The sequence below is a fragment of the Alosa pseudoharengus genome, unplaced genomic scaffold, assembly GCF_046254945.1.
Source record: "Alosa pseudoharengus isolate Yale_2024_CS ecotype anadromous, Long Island Sound unplaced genomic scaffold, YU_APseudo_1.1 YU_APseudo_1.1_scf_24, whole genome shotgun sequence".
Taxonomy (NCBI): Eukaryota; Metazoa; Chordata; class Actinopteri; order Clupeiformes; family Clupeidae; genus Alosa; species Alosa pseudoharengus.
In genome coordinates, this window is record NW_027468689.1 from 22,470,880 (window position 1) to 22,495,606 (window position 24,727).

The window sequence follows — 24,727 nt, forward strand, 5'->3', positions numbered from 1 at the left end:
AATAAATGCTGTTCTGACATTCTCGGGGGGTCTGGGGGGGGGGGGGGGGGCACAATGAACTTTGTAATATAATTTAAATATATAAGTCACTTTGGATAATAGTGCTAAATTAATAAATGTAAATGTAAATAAATGTAAATTTAGGTCTGGGAAGTCAATTACGGAAAGTCTGGAGGTTTTGCTCAGTGTAATAGCCTACATTGGCAGAAAAGTCTATAATAATAAAAATAAACACTTGTTTTATAAAACCATGTAACTATTTACCATTAAAAATAGACCTTAAATGTGGTTATTTGTAACATGCAAAGCCAAATCCCTATAATTTAAAGACAGGTTGTAATAGCTAAGTGGGAATTTATGAAAGCATAGGCTACTCGAAAGGCAAATGTTATTGAAGACGTCATTAAAGGAATGCATCATGGTCTGAAACATTCATTAACAATGTTACCATCCAAAGATACATTTAGAACAGTGAAAACAAGAACATAACAACAAAAACCTTATTTAACAATTGTTTAGTTAAGGCATAACTTGGATGATTATAACAACTCATAACTATCCAAAAATGTTTTATCACCAAGTGAACTGTCCACGTATGTGACAGGCCACCAGTAGGCTATGGCTGATTGTTTTCTGTGCTAACGTTACCAGTTAGCCATGAGTAGCCTATTTGTCTGACTATGTAGCATTCAGTAGCCTACACTAGCCTTACCATCTTGTTTTGGAATATGAATTTTTGGAGCTGGTCTTCCTGCTTTGATAAACATTCATCATACATCAGAGTAGTCACAGTGTATTTGAATGTATAAAAGATTTGAGATTGTCCTCTGATTCCATTGTACAGTTTATTTCACGAGCAAACAACAAACAAGCTTTCCGTTCAACATAAGATTCGTAGACTGCAGATAACGTTCTTGAACCGTTGCCGCTAAAAACAGCACCCTCTATCGCAATTGAAAATTACTGTACGGAGGAGCTTCCTCCCTTGGCCATTGAAAACGACGTGATTCACGAGCCGCTGGGGTCCGAGGCGTTTATAATGGACTTCAATGAGGGGCTTGAGGAGGAAGCTCCTCCATGCAGTAATTTTCAATAGCGATAGGGGGTGCTGTTGGCATTTTGACCCAGGGGAACGATTTTGTTCATTCAAAGTGTTAAAAATAGTAATATTAACAGTAATTTATCAGATTAGTAATTCACTTTATATATTTTTTATTTTTCTTTGAAATTTTAGGGAGGGTGTTCCTCCCTTTCCTCAATGAAGGAGCCTCCTCTGCTGTGCCTTAGGCCTGTGTACCAGCAGGAAGGTCAGACAGGCCGATGTTTGGGAACATCCGAGGAACATCAGACATAACATGGGCCATTCGGGCGGGTAATCCATCCGGCCAGAGCAGAGTTTTGTACACTGGTTGGCACCTGCCACGTTGGCATGATTGTCGTTTGTATGTTTTAGTATAACAGGCTTTGTCTTAGGTTTTGACTCTGAGACGGATCGAGGAAGCGACCAAGGAGCATCTTCTGTTGGAGGGCTCAGCAGCCGCTTCTAATAACAACCACAATTGTTAGACTCTGCACAGTTTTACTGTTCGAGACTTAGCCTGTGTTCTGTTATTCATTATTGTACCATCTACAATAAATCATCATCTAATCGCCGATCCTGATCCCGCCGTCAAGCTTTATTGACCATCTTCAATACAACCATTAGAACTAAAACACAACGCAACAACCAGGGAATCCTACATTTGGTGCCATGACCCGGAAATGTAAGACATTTATCACCTCATCCATTTATGATGAAGAAAAAAAGAGACCATCACAAATAATTCCTTGAACACAATATTTGTGCATGCTACAGCTGACAGTTATTTTACTATACAGTGTGAATATGTTGCTAACTTGTCAAGTTTATTTATATAGCATTTCATACACAGGTCATTCAATGTGCTTTACATAAACAAAAGCAAACAGAAAATTGTATATTCTTTTAAAAACATGTTAAAAATGATGAAGTCCGAAAACAGTCATGTGAGGGTCTCATCACAGAAGAAGAACTACAGCAGGCAATATTATCATTTAAAAAAGGAAAAACAGGTCTGGATGGGATCCCGATAGAAGTCTATCAAGTTTTTTATGAATATATAAGAAAACCACTGCTTAATTGTTTTAATTACTCTTACAAGAAAGGCATACTTGCAGATTCACAAAAACATAGTGTAATCTCCCTATTATTAAAACAAGACTCAAATGGTAAATATAAAGACCCTACCCAACTTAACAATTGGAGACCAATCACTTTACAGGGATATGACTCAAAAATATTGGCAAAATGCATCGCTACAAGAATTAAAAAAGTATTACCACTAATAATACATAATGACCAAACAGGTTTATACAAGGACGTAATATATCAAATAGCATTAGACAAGTTTTAGAGGTAATTGAAAACTATGATCAAAAAAAGAAAGCTGGTTTAATATTCATTGCTGATTTTGAGAAAGCTTTTGATAAAATGGATTGGGGATTTATTACTAGATGCTTAAAGTTTTTCAATTTTGGGGACTCTTTAATACAGTGGGTCAAAACAATGTACAGAGATTCCATTTGTAAAGTTTTAAATAATGGTTATCTATCAAAACCAATACCCTTGGGAAGAGGAGTCAAACAAGGCTGCCCTCTATCCCCTTATCTTTTCATCATTGCAATTGAGATCTTGGCAATGAGAATGCGGTCTAATGTGAAGATAAGAGGTTTGGAATTAAATGGTATTAACATTAAAGTTTCTATGTATGCTGATGATTCTAGCTTTATGCTTGAACCAGACTATATATCCCTGGAAAACCTTATTATAGACTTAAATAACTTTTCAAAAATATCAGGACTGAAGCCCAATTATGACAAATGTCATATATTGAGACTTGGTCCTTTGAAGGGTACTAACTTTAAACTTCCTTGTGATCTACCAGTGGAATGGGTCGACGGAGCCATAAATGTACTTGGTATCCATATACCACAGAACACTGGAGAAACATCTACAATCAATTATAGAATTAAACTAAATAAGATTTGTGCCATTTTACAACCTTGGCAAGGAAAGAACCTGACTCTTTATGGTGAAGTAACACTAATAAATTCTTTAATAGTGTCCCAATTTACATATTTAATGTTAGCACTTCCTTCACCAACTGAAGCTTTCTTTAAAGAATATGAACAACAAATATTTAAGTTTATTTGGAATGGCAAAAAAGATAAAATTAAGCGAGCATACCTTTATAATGATTATGAGTTAGGTGGTATAAAACTCTTGAATTTGAAATCTATGAATAAATCATTAAAAGCGTCTCTCATACAAAAATTCTATCTGAATCCAGACTGGTTTTCAAGTAAGCTCTATACCCATTTTTACAGATACACCCAACACACTTTGTTAAGATAGAAAGCATTATTAATATTTCTGCCTTCTTACTGGAAGCATTACGAAGCTGGCTACATTTTCAGTATTACCCACCGGAAAATAATGAAGAGATATTACAACAAATGTTATGGTTTAATTCAAATAAACAAATGGGAGGAAATGTAATCTTTTTTAAGCAGATGTTTAGAAAAGGAATTATTTTTATTAAAGATATAGTTAATGAAAAGAGTGCAATCCTGTCATATAAACAAATAACACTTAGATATGGAAATATAGGTACCATACAACAGTACAATCAATTACTTGCATCAGTGCCTTTAGATTGGAAAAAGAAAATCAAAGCCAACTGTAAAAGTAATTTAGTATGTAGACCAAACATAAAGCAGTATAAATGGCTTAATGGAATAAAAATTAATAAAGATATATATAGATTTTACTTACAAACAGATAAACTGGTGGAAATTCCATACAAAATTTTTGATAGCTGGGAAAAAATGATAGATTGTCCAGTTCCATGGAAATGTATCTTTAACATTTTGTATGACTCTTCATTAGACATAAAAGTACGTTTTTTTCAATATAAGCTAATTTATAAATATCTAAATATGAAAAAGATGCTACATATTTGGGGTATAGAGACAAATCCATATTGTCATTTCTGTTTAGAAGAAGAGGAAACTACTGATCATTTATTTTGGTATTGTTCTCCAACTGCTTTATTTTGGCTTGAAGTTCAAAGCTGGCTACGGCAATGTGATATAAACTTACACCTAGATCTGTCCACAGTACTTCTGGGTGACTTGACAAGTGGCAGTCAATCACTTCAAAATATCATTTTTCTGCTAGGTAAAATGTTTATCAAGAAAATGACAGATGCAAAAAAACTGAACATAAGAAGATTTAAACATTATATTAGATATTACTGTAAAACAGAATGTATAATGGCACATGAGATGGGTAAAACATTATATGCAGATAGATGGGTTAAAGTAAAAGAAAGAGAAGGGTGGACTTAGGAATATTATATAGAAGCGAAAAAAACTTTTTTTTTGAATATAAGTATACTCATAAAATATACTCTCTTCCTGGGGAGGGGGGCAATTTGGTAGGGGTTAATATATAATTTAAAATGTGCATGTGGGGGCAAACTAAATGAAATATGTAAGGTATTTTTTCTTTTTTTTTTTTCTTTAAATATATGTCTTTTGTTTTGATTTTTGAATTGTTATGAATTGTTATTGAATAATGCTTGTAGAAAAAAAACAACAAAAAAAACAATACAAAACAAAAAGTTAAGTCCCCCAATGAGGGGGGGTGGTGGTGGGTTAAAAAAAAAAAAAGCAAACAGTAATAACAAATAAAAGCATAGAAGGGCAATAAAGTCAAAGAACATAAAACGCACAAGGTAAAATCAACAAGGTCGTGGGTATGGCCAAGAGTGTGTTGGCCCCTGTACATGCTGTGTTAGGGAGAAAGTATCGATTAGTGCAATTAATTCCTTCACATAATTGTTTTCAGGATTATCCACATGCAAGTTTAGATCCCCTGATACAATAAGACAGTCAATCTCTATGCAGATAGCTCTTCAAGAAAAACTTTAGCTGAATGTTTTGGAGGCCTGTAAATTGTCAGCAATAAAATCTGAGAAGACTTAATGCGTGCACACAGATATTCAAATGAAGTAAAGTCACCGAATGATGACTGATTGTACTGAAAAGGCGTCTTGAAAATTGTGGCTATCCCCCCACCTCTTTATTTGCTCTGGTAGCACTCAAAAAACTGAAATTTGGGGGAGCTGATTCGATGAGAGTAGCACTGTTTGCTTGATCTAACCATGTCTCAGTTAAAAGTAAAAAATCAAGGTTGTGTGTGCAAATCAGATCATTAAAGAATGATTTGTTTGAAAGAGATCTGATATTTAGGAGTGCCAGAAGATTTGCTGTAAGTGTTGGAGAAATGATACACGGGGGAAATCTGAGGTTGTTGTGGTACGGGTAGGAGATTTGACTGGTTTACCCTGTAAGCTTGATGCATTTGTCTTCTATTACTTTTTAGTTGCGAATTTTATTTGCAGACTGCCTTTTTTGTTTCATATAGCTTCATAATGTTTTCATATATTTAGTTAATAATTGCAACACATATGTGGTAGGGCTTTAACTTTCTAAAGCTGGGTTTCCACCTCTGCAGGTTTCCGGAAATAGGTCCACGAAAACTGTAAAATTGATTTGAAAGCTCCCATCATGTGATGTCCAGCACATGTTGTTTGAGATGCTATTTAACAGAGACATCAACTGTGGCCATTCAAAGTAAATTTGGACCTTTGGTAAGACTGGATGCATGATGCTCTCCTCAACTAAACGCAGCGAGTTAATTTTCTTTGTTAATGGAAAAAGGGTAAGTAAGTCCTTTCATTTAGTTGTAGGTCTTTTCATTGTTAATTGTATAGTTTTTTAATTAAGGAAACTTACCTTTTCACACTTTTTGCAAACAGAGTTACACATTGCATTGGCCATATTCCATAGAGTATACTGATTGTGTATTTTGCTGTTAAAACAATAAAGTGAACACATACTGTATTTCATGCAACATTGACTTAGAAGAACAAACATGACTGATGCGGTTTTATCTAACCAAGCATTATATTACGCTGTTACAAATAAATAGCTGAAAATAACTGGTTTATGACAAGTTGTAATCCATTGCATTGCATTGTTATAAATGAATAGCTGAAAACGACTGGTGTATGACAAGTTTCCTTCATATTAATTGATACAGTTGATTTTAAAATGTAATCTAAAGACTGCTATCAGGACATAATCTAGGACTGTTGTGATCTCTTACACATGACTGTCAGGAGATGGTCATGCCTCAGATTTGCACATTATCACACAAGTAAATACCTCCTTGACACAAACACACACACTCTCTCTCTGTCTCTCTCTACACACACATACCATGCACTGCACACAACCCATATATTCTTATTTGGCCTAATGGAAAATTGTTTTGTATTTCCATTTGCTTTGCTGACATTTGCATCAGCATTATTATGGGACCTTGAATTTCCCCTTGGGGATCAATAAAGTGTTCTTTTTTCTTCCATGATTAAGATAACAGAAAATAATGCAGACCCTGAGGAGATGCTCCTTGGCTATCTTAGAAGGAAAGGTAAGCTCCTCTCACCTAGCCATTGGGTTAGTTGACAGTATATATCACATCTTTTGTTAAATATACTTCATAATTGTCTTGATGAGCACATTTCTTCATGATGAGATTTACTGAAAATCAATCTAGTAAAAAAAAAATCACAAGTTCTTTATTAGCATGAGTCATGACCCATAGGCACTTGTGTTGCCAAAGCAGTCATTAATTAAATGAATGCACATGCATGATAGACATCAAGACATTCATATTAAAGCAGCACATAGGCTACAGTGTTAATACCTACATAGAGGTAAACTTGCACTGTCAGGTGAGAGAAAACAACCACCGTACCTGAGCATGCGTGAGCGACCGCTAATGGTATGCATGTTCTCTTTGTAGTTGGTCTCACAGGGACAAAGTATGGCTGTGGAGGAGGAGCGTGTGGAGCGTGCACAGTGATGCTGTCCAAATACGATCCTCTCCTGGACAGTGTGCTGTATCTTTCACTCTAAAGGTCATGACAAGGTCATGTCAGTTTTGTGTAATCAAGCACTGAACTAAAAATCTCCCACACTCTAGTTCACTTGCAATATTAAATTTGTCATAAACAGCGTTTTGGTCAGCAGACCTTTTGTCAGGTCTGGGGACTGAAACATTGTTTATAATAAATTGAATATGGCAAGTGTAACAGACAATGTGCAGGAATTTCTAGTTCAGTGCTTATCAACACACCTGTTGACCTAAGGACTGTGCCAGAGGTTTGTTCTGGTGTAATCAAACATGCAACTGTTTATGTCAATATTTTTTATTAACAGTACAGGTATAGTAGGTGCTTTTTTGCAGCTGAACGTGCCTTAATCATATTAAGTGATGGTGTGGTGGTTTTCCTTAGAGTGATCTTACCTTAATCATAATAAGTTATTATAGGTTTTAGCATCGGTGGTTTACTGTGTGTGCAGCAGTTTTCCTTAGAGTGTGTTGTAGTCACTACACGGTGATCGCCTGTCTTCAGCCCATCTGTGCGCTGCACGGCACATCCGTGGTGACCGTGGAAGGCATCGGCAGCACCAAGACCAAACTTCACCCTGTCCAGGTACAGCTGGCCTTACTGACATCCCTGTGTCTGTGCTCCATGAATTCCAATACTATTTATAGCTCTCCATCATATACCAACCTTTCAGTCAAAGAGACTTGTACAGTTCAGGTATGGTATCATTGTCTGCACCCCACCATGAAGAAGTAAAGCCATGAACTTGTTGTTAGTTACTTAAGATGAGGTTTATCACAGGCCTGATGGCTACAACTGTTTGTGTGTGTGTGTGTGTGTGTGTGTGTGTGTGTGTGTGTGTGTGTGTGTGTGTGTGTGTGTGAGTGTGTGTGTGTGTGTGTGTGTGTGTGTGTTTCCATGGTCAGGAGCGTATAGCAAAGGCTCATGGTTCTCAGTGTGGCTTCTGCACCCCTGGTATGGTGATGTCCATGTACACTCTACTGAGGAACAAGCCCCAGCCCACCATGGAGGACATCACAGAGGCACTGGCTGGTACTTTCTACACACACATACTGTATACACACACACACACACACACACACACACACACACACTGTACACACACACACACACACTACCAGTCATTACCAACCATAACATTATGTCTGTACTCTCCAGTATTTAGTTTTGCACTTAAAGAGTAAAACGTACAGGAGGAGGAAGTAGATCTCTGTGTGATTACTTTCATGTATTGGGAGGAATTAAAGCTGTTGTCAGCTTGTGCTTAATTTGATCCTCACTATATGTTTATTCCTCTAGGGAACATCTGCCGGTGCACAGGCTATCGGCCCATCATCGATGGGTTCAAGACCTTCTGTGACGTGAGTTGAAGTTTCATAATTGGCATGTTTGCACTCCCCATATTGTACAGTATAAGCACAGTATGTATATATAGATATGTGTATCGTATGGTGTCCATGTTGCAGCTGTGTTTCTATAATACAATCCAACACTCTTAAAAAGAAATGTGTTGAAAACAACACAACTTGCGTTGTTTTTAACACATCTCTATGTCCAGATATGGACAACACAGTTTGTGTTGTTTCCAACACATTTATTTTAAGAGTGAATATAATGGTTTAATCTCTCCTGCCTAGGCCACTGACTGCTGTCAAACTGGAGATGGAGAGCAGAGGTGTTGTCGCAGTAATGGACCCTCCAGCACAAATGGATGTAAAGATGTGAGTCACTTTTCCACATCATATTCAACTTGTGGGGGAGTTACTTTGGAACTTAACTAAAGTCTGGGTGGGCATGTGCCCACCTAGCACCACTGGGTTACTAATTTAATGTTTTCTTACAACAAATAAATCAATGTGTAACAGCATGGTAATAATCTGTATTGAATAATTATAACCTTACCCCAAATAATTATTTCAATCATAATTGTATGTCATTTCAAAAGTGTGGTGGCTAGCCGCTGTTTGGTATCCTGTACTAACAGCCAGGGCAACAAGAGCTATGTCATAAAAAATGTCACACGTTAGGTTAACAATAAATATGTATTTTCATAAACATTTTAATAGACGTCTGAGGAGCTCTGTGACATGGAGAATGCCTTACCACTGGACCCAACTCAGGATCTCATATTTCCACCTGAACTTATGGTCAGTACCCAACTATCAACTTCTTTGACTGTTGTGCACAAATGGTTCACTCTACTTGCTGATCTAACTGGTGATTGTGATGGCTCTGATTCTCATTCTTACATGAAGCTAATGGGGAGAAGTCATGAGAGCCGCCGCTTATACTTCAAAGGGGAAAGAGTGAAGTGGATTTCAGTGGAGGAGCTGGATGATCTGCTAGAACTGAAAGCTGAACATCCTGATGCCAGACTGATTGTTGGAAACACTACTGTGGGTGAGTCAAAGCAATGGACTCTATGCAAGACTCCATTTTGGATTTGCTTCCTGGGCAATCAACTTCCTGTTTACACTGTACACAGTAGGCTGTGACAGAAAATTACAGATTACCAGCCTGTCAGTTTTAATATAGTAGGCTACAACAACATTGAACAATATAGCTAAAGTTATCTAACCAGTTCAGTAACATCAGTTGCCTGATTAAAGCTGCAGTTGGCAATATTTTTGATCATATTCATTGAAACCGACACTATGCTCCGACAGAAAAACATAAATCTGATCCAATCAGAGCAGGGCTGTGTGAGATTTGACTGTCAATCACAGTCTGGTGCAGTCTGGTGGGCACGGACGAGCACAAACTTGATGAGAGGGTGCTCGGTGGTAGTGGGGGAGGGGCATGAGAGTTGTAAACATTCAAAATTTTGGCTTAGTCCCCTCAATCTGTCAGACTTGCCAACTGCAGCTTTAAGGTTAAGAACATTTTAAACCCTTTTCTGGAGGGAGTGGCACACAACATTTTCACAAAGTTGTTCTATATTATTATGAGACGAGGTCCTGAAGACAATGACTATAGAAAAAAAAACATATTTGCCAATGTTTTAATGTAAATAAGTTGATATGTCAGTACAAGTGAATCCAAAATGGAGTCATGCAGAGCCTATGGCTCGCCTCCATCTGACGGAGTCATCACAGATTGTTAAAGCCCACCTTCTACCCGATTATTTATTCTCATGTTTCTGATTATGCATATTGTAGGAACAGAAATTTGTCTAGAGATTGTTTGAGAAATGAAGTCTCAGTCAGCCAGGAGTGAAGTCAGAAATCTGAGAGAGCTTTATTCACGTATCCGGAGACCTACGTCGTGTTGCTACCAGACGCAGTCTGATGCTACAAACAAGGAAACACTTTTTATACCCCCTTGACAAGTCAGACAAGACATGACATCTCCATTAATGGTACGCAAACCTGTTTACGACATAGTTACCCAAGAGTCAACCATATCTATAAGGTTGTATCCCCTAACGACCGACATCTATGGAATCCAGTCAAGATTGACCCCAAGACAGTAAATAAGGTCTTGGGGCGCCAGCCCGTCGAAGCTGGGCCTACTCAGCCTCCTTCGAGGACACACACACACGCACACAGCATGGCACACACACACACAGCATGGCTGCACAAACACCTTGAACATGGCATTCCACAGATGTTACCTCATAAATCTCTCCTTCACTTTCTGCTTACTGCAGCGTCTCTTTCTTCAACATGTGCACAGACCATACCAAAAGAGTAAATGGTGGAATATAGCACACACACATATATGGTGAACACCTTTAAGGCCAACATTTCTTACTACAATATCCCATCTCTCAATCCACAGGACCCAAGATGGTGCTGAAGGATGCACACCACCCATTGATTATCTATGCTGGAGGGATTTCAGAGCTGAGGACAATTCGGTGGACTGACCAAGGTAATCAATCAATCAATTAGCTAATGAATCTCAGCATCTGAAAACAAACCATAATGACCATATCAGCAACACGTCTATCTCTTCACGTCTTATCAATAAGTATGTATATATACGTGCTATATAAATAAACTTGCCTCAGGAGTGAAACATTTCCATTCATTTAGGAGAGGCTTTTATCCTCTACCCTTTATTATGATATGTACAGTGCAGATCAGTGGTGGACATTACTTGAGTACATTACTGTACTTAAGTCACTTTTTCATGTATCTGTACTTTACTTGAGTATTTCAATTTTGTTAAACGTTTTACTTTTACTCCAGTACATTTCTAGGCCAAATATCTTACTTTTTACTCCACTACATTTTGTGGCAGCTGAAGAGACTTTCCAAATACATGTGTACTTACATGTATATTTTCTATTAAGCGAGCTAGGCTTTAAATAATGGTTTGCCTAACCTATGTTATTGTTATATCCACTATTTAATGTACCTTGTTGACCCCTTTTCACTATATTGATGTTACCATAACTAGCCTCATGACGCCATCGAGCAAATGATGATAGACAATGATACGTAAATATAGAATGATAGACAATGATAGACAATCTGACACTATCAAACACAAAAGAGAACATCTTGATTTGGTCCAAAAGTGTAAAGCATTCAACAAAGCAAAAAATGGTGACTTTAAAGTATCTAAGAAAAGATATCACATTCGTTTGTTTCTAGTTATTTCTACATACAACAATTATTAGCTGATTTTGTCCTTGAATGAAGGAGAAAGGCTCAATGAATGCCTATGTCTGTGCCGAATCATTTCAACAATAGTAAATGCAACTGTATTAGTCATAATACATTTCAGGACTTTTACTTTCGATACTTAAGTACTTTTGAAGGCAAGTACTTTTGTACTTCCACTCAAGTGGAAATGTAAAAGGAGGACTTCTACTTTTACTGGAGTAACATTTATCCATGTGTAACTCTACTTTCACTCAAGTACAGGATTTGTGTACTTTGTCCACCACTGGTGCAGATATACTTGGCATTCATCAGTTTTATCTATATTATCATATGTGTGCTATCTGAACCTACCTGAGTTTGGTTTTGTTTGAAGTTGGACATTTCCGCAAAAGTTGTGTCATGGAGAAGATGTAAAGCCTGTTTTTAGATCAGTTGTGTCCAGGGTAGGAATTTCACCGCGGCCACAACGGCCATGGCCGTCGTAGCCCCTTGGGTTGGCCTTGAGGCCCCTTTGAAAATCAGAGGTTTACAGGCCACGGTGGCCTTGGTGCCCCCTTCTTTCAATATTCTGCTTTGCGTCCTACTAATAGCGATTTTTATTTAGCCTGTGGCCTGTCAAAATTATCTTAGCATTCACAGCGCAAATTAATTTAGTATTTTACGCAGTGGAGAAAGTGACAGCGCAAAAAAGAAAGTGCGTCCAAATTCACCCATTCTCAGTTGAACTACTCGCGAAGTAGCCTATTCATCACACAGACATCACAAGTATCACATGAAAGAGCTTTTTCTCAGCTTTTAAACGATGTTAGCCGATAATTGCTGTGTTGAACGGTTCGCGAGAAAAGTAAATAATATAATTAAATTTAATCATACATTCTACTGAAGGTTTTGCGTCTCATGATCTCCCTACCCATTCATCTCGGTGGAATACTTTACGAACCCTTCTTTTAACAACTTTGATCATTTTTATAGCCTACTACTGTATAGTTAACTTTGGCCTTGGTGCCCTGACATGTGGCCTTTGTGCCCCCCACCAAATATGCCCAACTGAAGGCCAAGTGGCCTTGCCCCCAGAATGGTGAAATTCCAAGCCTGGTTGTGTCAGGAGAAAAAATGTAAAGCCAGTCTGTCTTTGGACCAGTAGTGTCACAGAAGAAAAAATGTAAAGCCAGTCTGTCTTTGTACCAGTAGTGTCTCAGCAGAGAACATGTAAAGATAGTCTGTCTTTGGATCAATTGTGTCTCAGACAGAGGAAATGTACAGACAGCATGTCTTTGGATCTGTTGTGACTCAGCAGAGGAAATGTACAGACAGCCTGTCTTTGGATGACCTCCCCAGGTGTGACTGTAGGTGCTGCGTGCACTCTCTCCATGCTGAAGGAAACTCTCGAGGTGGCTGAACGGCGGCTGGGGCCAGAGAGGAGCAGAGTGACCCAGGCCTTAGTGACCACACTGCGGTGCCTGGCAGGCAAGCAGATCCGCAATATGGCCGTGAGTTTTTCTCATTTTCCCATGACACTAACATGGCCATGAGTCTTTCTGTGATGTCTGGTTTGGACATTTTCCCTCACCGCCTCTAGCCTCATAAGAAGCGGACCTGAATCATCTCTTATGCCACTTTCTCTTGAAGCCCTTGCAGGATGTTCTCTGTGCTCTTTGCTTATATATGTATGTTTATCTATATCTATATTTAGTGATGTCCTGTATCCTGCATGTTGTGCACTGTCTATACTGTATTATATATTGCATATATATTTTTATATTATGTATAATATATACACTACCAGTCAAAGGTTTGGAGACACTTACACATTTCCATTCCACTACATTATAGACAGAATACCAGCTGAGATCATTTGCATTGTTTTTTTTACTCAGGGCAGCAGTTTTCAGATTACATTATGTGCTTACATAATTGCAAATGGTTCTCCAATGGTTTCTCAGTTTTAAAATGATATCAGATTAGTAAACAGAACGTGCCTTTGCAACATTGGATGAATGGTTACTGATCATGGGCAATGTAGATATTGCATTGAAGATCAGCCATTCCTTTCTACAACAGTCGAGAACCCTTTTGCAACCCTTGCCCTTTTGTCTGTATATAGTGCACTACTAAGTCTACTAAGGGGTTAGGATAAACAATCTGCCAAGCCTAAGAAAGTTGAAAAGTTGATGTGAAATTGTATTCGTATTCACAGACTATTGGCGGAAACATCCTAAGTGCCAACCCCAAATATGACCTGAATAGCATCCTGGCTGCAGCAGGGTGCACTCTCCAGGTCATCTCAAAAGGTGTCTTACTCTCTTCCTACTACTTTTACCACCATTATTGCCATTATTATTTCCTGTCATGTTTCATATCACATATTCTGTTATGTATAGATTATGTTTGATGTTTTATGTTTCATTTATTTTCCTGTCTAGATGGGACAAGAGAGATCCCACTGGATGAAAACTTCTTCGCTGGGTTTGGCAAGACAATCCTAAAGCCCAGTGAGGTTCTTCAGTCTGTGCACATTCCCTTCACTGGACCTGTGAGTTCCTCAAGTCAATTTCTGGTGCTTTTCACAGATTTGAGCCATAGTCCTTCTCAAACTTGTCTCATTCTGGCTCTCATTGTGTTTTGCTTTGTTGGATTCTCTGGTTGTTGCGTTGTGTTTTAGTTCTAATGTCTGTATTGAAGATGGTCAATAAAGCTTGACGGCGGGATCAGGATTGGCGATTAGATGATGATTTATTGTAGATGGTACAATAATGAATAACAGAACACAGGCAAGTCTCGAACAGTAAAACTGTGCAGAGTCTAACAGTTGTGGTTGTTATTAGAAGCGGCTGCTGAGCCTTCCGACAGAAGATGCTCCTCGGGTCGCTTCCTCGATCCGTCCCCCAGTCAAAACCTAAGACAAAGCCTGTTATACTAAAACATACAAACGTCTACAAACGTGCCAACGTGGCAGGTGCCAACCAGTGTACAAAAAACGGCTCTGGCCAGATGGAGATACTAGCCCTAACAGGCCGACATGCTGTCTCCCTCGGCCCATGTTATCACTGATGTTCCTCAGATGTTCCTAAACATCGGGCTGTATGACCTTCCTGCTGGTACACAGGCCTAAGGCACAGTTATGTACAATAATATGGACCTCTCCCCGTTGTACACTACACACAGATGTAACATATGAACACATCAGAATACAGTGAGAATACCCCAGAATTCTACAGCTTGTTGTACATTTTCCTGTCTGTACAACATTTAAGCATATCAGTCATATGAGAAATTAAACAATCTTAAATTGACATGGCAAAATTGACATGGCAATATCTATGTTTCCCTTTCAAATCAAACTTTGGTTCATACAAAGCATGGTTTTACTTTCTCCTTATTGTTCTAATGGTCTTTCATAGCTTATAATGCACTTTGGTACACTGTTTGTTATTTGAAGCTATTTATATGTACAGTAAGCATGATTTATGGGTCCACAGGAGGGACTATCTGAACACACTATCTCTCTCTGACTACGCTGTCTCTCTCTCTGACCTGTGTCTCTCTCTGACTACACTGTCTCTCTCTCTCTCTCCGGTCACACTGTCTCTCTCTCTCTGAGTACACTATCTCTCTCTCTGTCTATGATCACACTGTCTCTCTCTCTCTCTGACCTGTCTCTCTCTCTCTCTGAATACACTATCTCTCTCTCTGTCTATGATCACACTGTCTTTCTCTCTCTCTGACCTGTCTCTCTCTCTCTCTGAATACACTATCTCTCTCTCTGTCTATGATCACACTGTCTCTCTCTCTCTCTGACCTGTCTCTCTCTCTCTCTGAATACACTATCTCTCTCTCTGTCTATGATCACACTGTCTCTCTTTCTCTCTCTGACCTGTCTTTCTCTCTCTCTCTGACTACACTGTCTTTGTCTTGCAGTGGGAGTTTGTGTGTGCCTTCCGTCAGGCGCAGCGGAGAGAGTTTGCCTTCTCCATGGTGAACGCTGGCATGAAGGTGACCCTGAAGGAGGGCACTGATGGGGTGGAGTCCCTGCGGGTGTTCTACGGAGGGGTGGGACCCATGCTGATCCAAGCCAGACACACCTGCAAAGAGCTCGTAGGACGGTAGGTGGAGTTTTTACAGGTGTTTTACGGAGGGGTGGGACCCACGCTGGTAAAAGCCAGACGCGCCTGCACAGAGCTCACATAACGTTAGGTGTGAGGCTCACTGGGCCAATCCCAAAGTGAGCCCTGAGGACTAAGGACTGAAGACTCACAGACTTAATTGGTCTCAGGTGCTAAGTGAGTGAGTGTGTGGGACCACATGGACTCAGATAGGTATAAATGGGATTGGGACAGCACTTCACGATGTTTAATAACTCCAGTATAGCCAGTATAACCAACCCATTTTAGCTTCACTGCTTCATGATGTACTTATCTTGTGCCGTTCTGGCCTTACTCTGGACCAAGCCCGGTTCAGGTCCGTCCTGCAGTTAGCTGCTGAGTGTTTGGGGTTGATGGCGTTATTTTGTTGTCCTCAGGCCCTGAACGTAGGAGCTGCAGGTAGCTGCTGTTTGTTAGGTCCATCCTGCCATTAGCTGCTGTTTGTTCGTCCATTCTGCAGTTAGCTGCTGTTTGTTCGTCCATGCTGCAGTTTGTTCGTCCATTCTGCAGTGCTGTTTGTTCATCCATTCTGCAGTTAGCTGCTGTTTGTTTGTGGGTTGAGGGCATTTGTTTTCTTGTCCTCAGGCCCTGGAGAGAGGAGCAGCTGGAGGATGCCCTCATGCTTCTGCGGGAGGAGATCGATCTCTCCCAGGGAGCCCATGGAGGGCGGGAGGCGTACCGCGAGACCCTGGCGCTCAGCTTCTTCTTCAAGTTCTACATGCATGTCCTGCAGGAGCTCAGGGAGAAGGTATTAGTGTGCCTGACTGCCTGTCCAGTTTTTCAAGCCAAAAATTTGTTTTATTGTTATCCAATGATGAAAATAAATTCATAAATGAATAATGTTAGTTAATGTTTCAATGATGAAAATGATCCAAACTCGACTATGAGTGTTGCATAGCGTTTAGGACCTATTTTCATTTTAGGCTGTAATGTGCTGCAAATGGAGGGCAAACGGAATGAAAATGAACTTTATTTGGCAGGATGTGTGCATCAGTGACATACCACTGGATCACCTCAGCGCTCTGAAGTCCTTCAGCAATGAAGCTCCACAGGGAAAGCACTCTTACCAGGTTTGGCATGGCGGAGTCATTTATTAGTTTTTTTGAGATGCTAGTTATGTCTGGTAGTATTGAGTTAGTTCTCATTTTGGATGCAGCTAGTTGCCGAGGCCCAGTGTTCCAAGGACCCAGTTGGACGGCCCAGAATGCACCAGGCTTCTTACCAGCAGGCTACGGGCGAAGCACAGTACTACGATGACATACCACCTGTCAGAGGAGAGCTTTTTGTTTCTATGGTGACCAGTACGAAAGCTCATGCCAAGATTCTGTAAGCTGATATTTTTTTTATTTGTCATTAGAATGATGGCAGTTTTGGTTTTGAATAGTAGATGATGATCTACATGTTATATTTCACATTTTATTCATTTAGCTGACACTTTTTTGCAAAGAGACCTACAATGAGGGATAATATTCAAGCTACAGTGCAATATGATACCTTAGTGTAACCATACATACTGCATACAATATAAAACTGTTTTTGTAGCGGTCGTGCAGCGTTTAAGTAATAAAGGATGTGTTCAAGAGAGATGCTGGTTGACAGAAAGTAGTTCAAGTTAGGCGAGTTATGAACTGTTTTCCCTTCACAAACCAGTTCCATCGACGCCTCAGATGCTCTTGCTACGCCAGGGGTCGTGACCTTCATCTGCGCCGCCGATGTCCCTGGTCAGAACCGACGGCTGTGGTTCAACAACGTTGAAGAATTATTCGCTGAAGAAGAGGTATCCACGTAATTGTTGTCATTAGTTGTCTATACATTCTGTTGTGTCAGCACTTAAACAACAAGTTATACGCCTGTGCCTTTGACTATAAAACTTTCACCACCCTTAAACACAGAATCAGAAACAGCTTTATTGGCCAGGTTTGTGTACACAAACAAGGAATTTGACTCCGGTTAATCACAGGGATGATATTGACCTAATCCTGATTTGTATATTATAATACTATTCAGATACTGAGATAAACAGCATTCAGGGCCGTAGCATTTAAATACAAACATGCTGTTCACCGGTGCATGTGTGTTGTTGTGTAGTAGGTGATACAGTAGGTGTTACAGCCCTGGCATGTGTGTCGTTGTGTAGGTGGTGTGTGTGGGTCAGATAATCGGTGCCGTGGTGGCCGAGACCCGTGAGCAGGCCAAGAGGGCAGCAGGAAGGGTCAGACTGACATATGAGGACCTGCTCCCTGTGTTCTTCACCATACAGGTAAAACACATCAGACAAGATTCAGACTGTATAGAAGTACAATGGTTTACAATGATTTACATGCTGGGCAAAGGGCAAAGTCTGTTAGCAAGCAAAGCGTGAACTCCAGCTATCAGGTGGCATGTGGGAGCATTGGGTTGACTCAGTGTTTGCCCTTGGTGTTAAATTAGTAAATGCATTTTGCCTAGTTATTGAATTAACCCAATACATGAAATGGCTGGTTTCCTCTAAATTAATGATGTCTAGTCTTAGACTAAATGAAAACTTGGAAATCTCCATTGAGAATATATTTTTGTCTAGCACTAGTCTCAATCCATGTACCGAAAACTGGCTAAACAAGTTTAATATGACTGTATACAGTTACTGACGATTGTAACAACAGACAACATCTGTTGATGTTTATAAAGGAGGCCATAGAGCATGAGTCTTTCTTCAACCCAAAGAGGAAACTGGAGAGAGGCGATGTGGACAAGGCTTTTGAGGAAGTGGACTGCATCTTAGAAGGTGACACCAGACACAGAGGAACACTTTAGATCTTTCTAGAGCTTTTTCTATCACAGTGTTATTTTCATGAGCGCTGTGAATAACTGTAGCGTAACTGTTGGTACTGTGGTCTGTTATGTCTTTGAATGTGTCTGTGGTATGATGCTGATTATTTCTGTGAGTGTTGCTGTGTCTGTGGTCCTGTTTTGTTTGTCATTTCTGTGAATGTTGCTGTGGTAACCGTCTACCGTGATGGCACAGGGGAGATGTACATGGGCGGGCAGGAGCACTTCTACCTGGAGACCCAGGGGGTGATCGCTGTGCCCCGCCCGGAGGCCGGCGAGATGGAGCTGTTTGTGGCCAGCCAGCACGCCGCGTATACTCAGGTGAATGATGCGTTCACCTCACCTCATGCCCCATCGCTTTTCACTAAACAAGCGCAAAGCCCAGAGAACCATCTAGATGATTCATGACGTAAAACACTCCTCTTCAACAATGCCATCTATTGCTAGTTTTTATCTGATGATCAGACTTAAATCATTTCGATTTATTTAAAACTGTAAGGAAAACTGAGAGCTATCCAACATGTGGATTCAGGCCTTGCATGAGGAGAGACATAATGTAACATTACGCAGAAGCGGTGACCTGTCAATGTAATCTCCAACAGGAAGTGGTGGGCACCACCCTGGGTATTGATGCCAATAAAATCACCTGTCATGTGAAGAGGCTTGGAGGAGGTTTTGGGGGGAAAGTCATGAAGATCGCCTCCCTATCAGCCATCGCAGCTACGGCTGCACACAAGTACGAGTTCACACCTCAGTGCCCCCCACAAACACACACACACACACACACACATATAAATTCATGGTTGCTTATATTTTGGGTCTTGTATTGTATGCTTTGTGTTCATGCAGGACTGGCCGTGCAGTTAGATGTGTTTTAGATCGGAGTGATGACATGCTGATTACCAGTGGAAGACATCCGTTCCTGGGGAAGTATAAGGTGTGATCCAGTGGCCTTCTGGGATACGTCAGGATTTTGTTTTTGTCCTCCAGCAACATGGCATAGGGAACCGATTGATACTGATGTTTTTCATTAGGTTGGCTTTATGAAAGATGGGACAGTTCTGGCAGTGGACATGACGTACTACAGCAACGGTGGATGTACACTGGACGAGTCCTCATTTGTAAGTTCATTAAATGAAGATAAAGAACCAAACAAAAGCAAGGTGAAGCAAACAAACAAAAATCAGACTATGATATGTCCTGTATTTTGTATCTATCATTGCTTCACCTCACTGTGCTCATTGTGTGCTTCACCTCACTGTGTGTTCACTGCGCTCTGTGTGTTTCACTAATTCATGGATGGGATAAATGCAGAGACCAAATTCCTTGTATACGCAAGTATACTTGGCCTAGAAACATGATTTACATTTACATGGCTTCATACTTTCTGTAGCATGTGTGCATGTGTATGTCAGTCCATCTGTGAACATTATTGCATCTGCCCCACCGTGCGTCCAGATCATGGAGAAAGCTCTCCTTCACATGGACAACGGCTACCGGATCCCCCACATGCGTGGGCGCGGCCTGGTGTGTAGGACCTACCTGCCCTCCTACACGGCCTTCCGCGGCTTCGGGGGGCCGCAGGGCCTGACCATGATCGAGAGCGTCCTGCAGGAAGTGGCCACACACTGTGGTCAGCCCGCTGAGAGGGTAAGGAACGAAAACACGGCTCAGAAATGATTCAAGCCGCCATTTTGTTTTTTTGTTCATCAGATCATCCGATCAAAGAGATTTTGGGTGATTTTGGGTGTCTTTCCATTAAAATTACTTTATTTCTGAATTACTTGAATTTCTATGTTTTAATGTGCCTGTACAATACTTGGGATTGCCCTTGTGTATGAAACTTAAACTTTGTACTGTGCTGCACAAATGTACTGGCCAACTTTGAACATTGGATATGATGCAATTAATTACCTTAAAGGTACTGTGATGAAATATGTAATCCCTCCCAGTCTTCTGTGGAGAGAGAGAGAGAGAGAGAGAGAGAGGGAGAGAGAGAGAGAGAGAGAGAGAGAGACTCTTGTGCTGTGTGGCTTCACACTGATGTGATTTACTAAAAGAACAGGAATGTCCAGAAATAAACAGCTCCTAATGTCCAAGAATAAGTGGCCCCTAATGTCCAGGAATAATTGGCTTCTGATATCCAGGTGCGGCAGCTGAACATGTACAGAGATGAGGAGTCCCTCACCCACCACGGGCAACTCTTCTGCCCCAGCACCATGCTCCGCTGCTGGGAGGAGTGTCTGGACAAGGCCCAGTACCACACCCGGAGGCAGGCCATCCAGATCTTTAACGCCCACAACTACTGGAGGAAGAGAGGAATCTGTGCTGTGCCCCTCAAATTCGGCATCGGCTTCTCCAAGGGCTTCTACAACCAGGTGATGAACGTGGGAGTAAGACTACCCGGAAGGGGGAAACAACAGGGTTGTGTCGACATTTCCTTTGATGTGTTACATTTACAGTTATTCCTCTAGCAGACGCTTTCATCCAAATTAGGAATAGCAGTCAAAACATGTTCCCATTTTGTTTGATGTGTTACTACTACTGATACAACTGTTAGACTACATCACAGAGTGCTCAATTCCGTATGAATTGTTTATCTATGCGTTGGTTGTCTCTGATGTGTTTCGCCTCAGGGCGCGGCCCTGGTGAACATCTACAAAGACGGCTCTGTGCTGGTGTCTCACGGAGGGACGGAAATGGGGCAGGGCATCAACACCAAAGCCATACAGGTCTGGAACACACGTAGACGATATGAGTCCAAACATCAAACGCCTCTATTGATCCGAGTCTTAAGAACACACGCTGTCCTGTTGCTAAAATACTTGCTAAGTACTAAAAACTGAAAATGACATTAGCCACCATCTGTTTCATGATTGTTCTTGCAGATTGCAAGCCGCATCTTGAAGGTGCCCATGTCACTGGTCCACATAAAGGAGACGTGTACGGGCAATGTGCCCAACGCTGCCCCCTCAGCCGCCTCCTTTGGCACCGACGCAGTGGGCATGGCTGTAAAGGTGCTCCGCTACACCCATGCCACTATCAGACAATATTTATATTTTATAATAATTTATATTTATATTTCATTCTCATGCCTGTCATAGGATACTGTCACAATAACAACATAGCTTCCATGCTCAGTGTTGTTTCTCTAGTGTGTGTTTCTGTGGAGAGTGTTATTCCTGGAGCATGTGTGTGTTTCTGCGGAGAGTGCTGTTCCTGTAGCAGAGTGTTTTTGGTTAGAGTGCTAGAACTGAATGCTGCTGTCTACATGCTGTTACAGGATGCTTGTGAGACATTAATGAATCGCCTGGAGCCAGTGATGCAAAAACATCCAAACTACTCTTGGCCTCAACTGGTATAAATTCACTCTCACAGATAAATTAGAATTATGACCATTTGTTTCTATTAAAGACAACAACACCCATTGTTTTGTCTTTAACAGATTGTTGAAGCATACTGCCAGAAGATTAGCCTCTCTGCCACTGGCTTCTTCATGTAAGTGTATTATAAACAGGGGATGACACAAAACTGTTTACAACTAAATTCATTACAGTAGTTGACTGATGAAAGTGCATTCTTCATAAATGTACAACACACATTCATAGATATGTCTACAGAAAATACGGAAAAATATTACATATATAACATGCATAATTATGCAGAAATTTTACATCTGCAGAGAATGTTTTTAGGCCTCTGTTCAATAAAGTTTATAAAACTGTTTATTGAAATACAAATCCCATGATGCCCTGGTTGTGTGCAGGGGTGCCCACACTAACGTGGACTGGGAGAAGGGTGAGGGGAACGCCTACTACTACTTCACCTTTGGGGCCTGCTGCTCCGAGGTGGAGATCGACTGCCTTACAGGAGACCATAAAGTATGAAGCTGTGTGTGTGTGTGTGTGTGTGTGTGTGTGTGTGTGTGTGTGTGTGTGTGTGTTGTAACTCTTACCCCTTATGTGTTTCATTAAGACCATGATTTGTTTATATTGTAGAACATCAGGACTGATATAGTAATGGATGTTGGACAGAGCCTGAACCCAGCTCTAGATATCGGACAGGTAAGTAGATGGAGCTGTGTGATGAATGAAATGTATTAGAAGAAATATAAATCTGAATAAAGAACAAAGTCAGTTTCTTCCTGATAGGTATTAGCATTGTGAAAATGTTTATTTCCACCAAATACTACACTATAGTCCTGCAGAGAAACAGTACATGATGCCAAAGTGTATGTAGCCATGTGTGTGTATGATGAGTTGATCCCTGAAGGCTCTCAGCAGTGTGGTGGTTGTTTTACGTGTCCTGAGCAGACCGAGGGAGGCTTTGTGCAGGGCGTCGGCCTCTACACCATCGAGGAGCTGCAGTTCTCCCCGGAGGGGGTTCTGATGACCCGCGGGCCGTCGCAGTACAAAGTCCCGGCACTGTCTGATGTCCCCACGCAGCTCAACGTCCACCTGCTTCCCGACTCTCACAACCCCCATGCCATCTACTCATCCAAGGCAAGGAAACACACACACACACACACACACACACACACACACAGATACACACACAATCCTGATTACTGCAACACCATCTACTCATCTAAGGCAAGGCAACACACACACACAACACATACACACACACAACACATACACACAACACATGCACACTCCTGATTACCGCCACACCATCTACTCATCCAAGGCAAAACACACACACACTCCTGACGATCACTACAATCTACTCATCCAAGGCAACACACACACACACACACACAATGACCCCCACACCATCTACTCATCCAAGGCACACACATATTCTCCTCAGAACCCCCACTCTATCTAATCTCACTTTTTACAACATCGAGGTTGACTGTTTTATCGTTCTAACTTAATACTGGTCCAATTTTGTTGGTTTATGTCCCTAGTAAAATGTATGATTGAGAAAAAGTGGGACCCAGGTTGATATAAACTGGAGTTCGAGGCGCTATAAATAAAGACTGATTGATTTTTACATCCATGTTGTCTCGGGAGTTCTCCTTTCACACTAGTGTTGTCCCTGCACTGTGTCTGGTGTCTGCAGGGGATTGGCGAGCCACCCGTGTTCTTTGGCTGCACCCTCTTCTTTGCCATAAAGGAGGCGATCGCGGCTGCCCGTAGAGAGCGAGGCCTGAGTGACTGCTTCCCACTGAGCTCCCCCGCCACCGCAGAGAAGATACGCATGGCCTGTGAGGACCACTTCACCAAGTTGGTACGGACAGTTACTTTCTTTTGGGCTTTTGCCTTTTATGTATATTACAGGAGATAGAGACAGGAAGTGAATGGCAGAGGGAGATGGAGTGAGGTCTGGAAATGACCGCAGGTCGAAATCGATCCGTGGTTGTCGTGGGCACGTAGACCCAAATTAGTCTTTCAGATAATAGATGTGTTGGATTTGACAATATTTTAACACTTAAATGGTCGGATTCCTTTCAGGCTCCCTCTGCACAGAAAGGACCCCGCAGACCGTGGAAAATCAATGTCTGAGCCCATGAGGACCCCAGAAGTAACTCACTTACTACTGAAAGAAAAGAAGAGGGTTTCAATCATGTAGTCAATCAGTGTTCAGTGGCTTCTTCCATCATTGCGCATGCTACCACAGCTAAGACAGCCTGGCATGCCTTGCATGACATTTGGTAACATTTCACTACCTACCGGTCTGGAGCCAGAGCCATGCTCCTGAGCCAACACACCAAAATGTTGTGCTGCATGTTTGCCAACCTCATCAGCTAAGGCATTGCCTTCTGTGTGGTTGTCATTCCCAGCAGAATGACCTTTAAAAATGGCTATTTGTTTGAGAAGCACCACCACCGCCTTACCCATAATGGGAGATTGGTTTACCTTCAGCAGTTTTTTAAAACCTCTCTGCTTCCACAAAGGCCCAAAAGCATGACCTACACCAAAAGCATACCTGGAGTCTGTAAATTTTTACAGAAATAAATGTCACGCACGAGTCAGAGCCACCACCTTAGCACCCTGTGCAGAGAAAATGTCGAGGGACCCCACCTTCCAAACCACATCTAGGAGCTGGACAACGGCATAACCACAGTGCAATTCAGTATCAGAAACTTTAAAAC

At 41.0% G+C, this 24,727-nt stretch overlaps 1 protein-coding gene across 1 annotated transcript; it reads left to right on the forward strand.

The window, feature by feature from the left end:
* Positions 1-5,752: 5,752 nt before the first annotated feature.
* aox5 (aldehyde oxidase 5) lies at positions 5,753-24,172 on the forward strand. Its single transcript, XM_076302523.1, has 35 exons — positions 5,753-5,806; positions 6,523-6,580; positions 6,956-7,052; positions 7,541-7,649; positions 7,970-8,096; positions 8,364-8,425; positions 8,702-8,785; positions 9,131-9,211; positions 9,320-9,464; positions 10,845-10,937; positions 13,016-13,167; positions 13,875-13,968; positions 14,101-14,210; positions 15,596-15,780; positions 16,405-16,567; positions 16,800-16,889; positions 16,976-17,145; positions 17,470-17,596; positions 17,957-18,079; positions 18,487-18,583; positions 18,824-18,948; positions 19,230-19,363; positions 19,477-19,564; positions 19,662-19,748; positions 20,086-20,277; positions 20,775-21,005; positions 21,264-21,359; positions 21,516-21,644; positions 21,911-21,985; positions 22,073-22,125; positions 22,394-22,508; positions 22,626-22,691; positions 22,941-23,129; positions 23,695-23,862; positions 24,087-24,172. Exons 1-35 carry the CDS (start codon positions 5,753-5,755, stop codon positions 24,135-24,137), a joined length of 4,020 nt encoding a protein of 1,339 aa, XP_076158638.1. The 3' UTR covers positions 24,138-24,172.
* Positions 24,173-24,727: the final 555 nt, after the last annotated feature.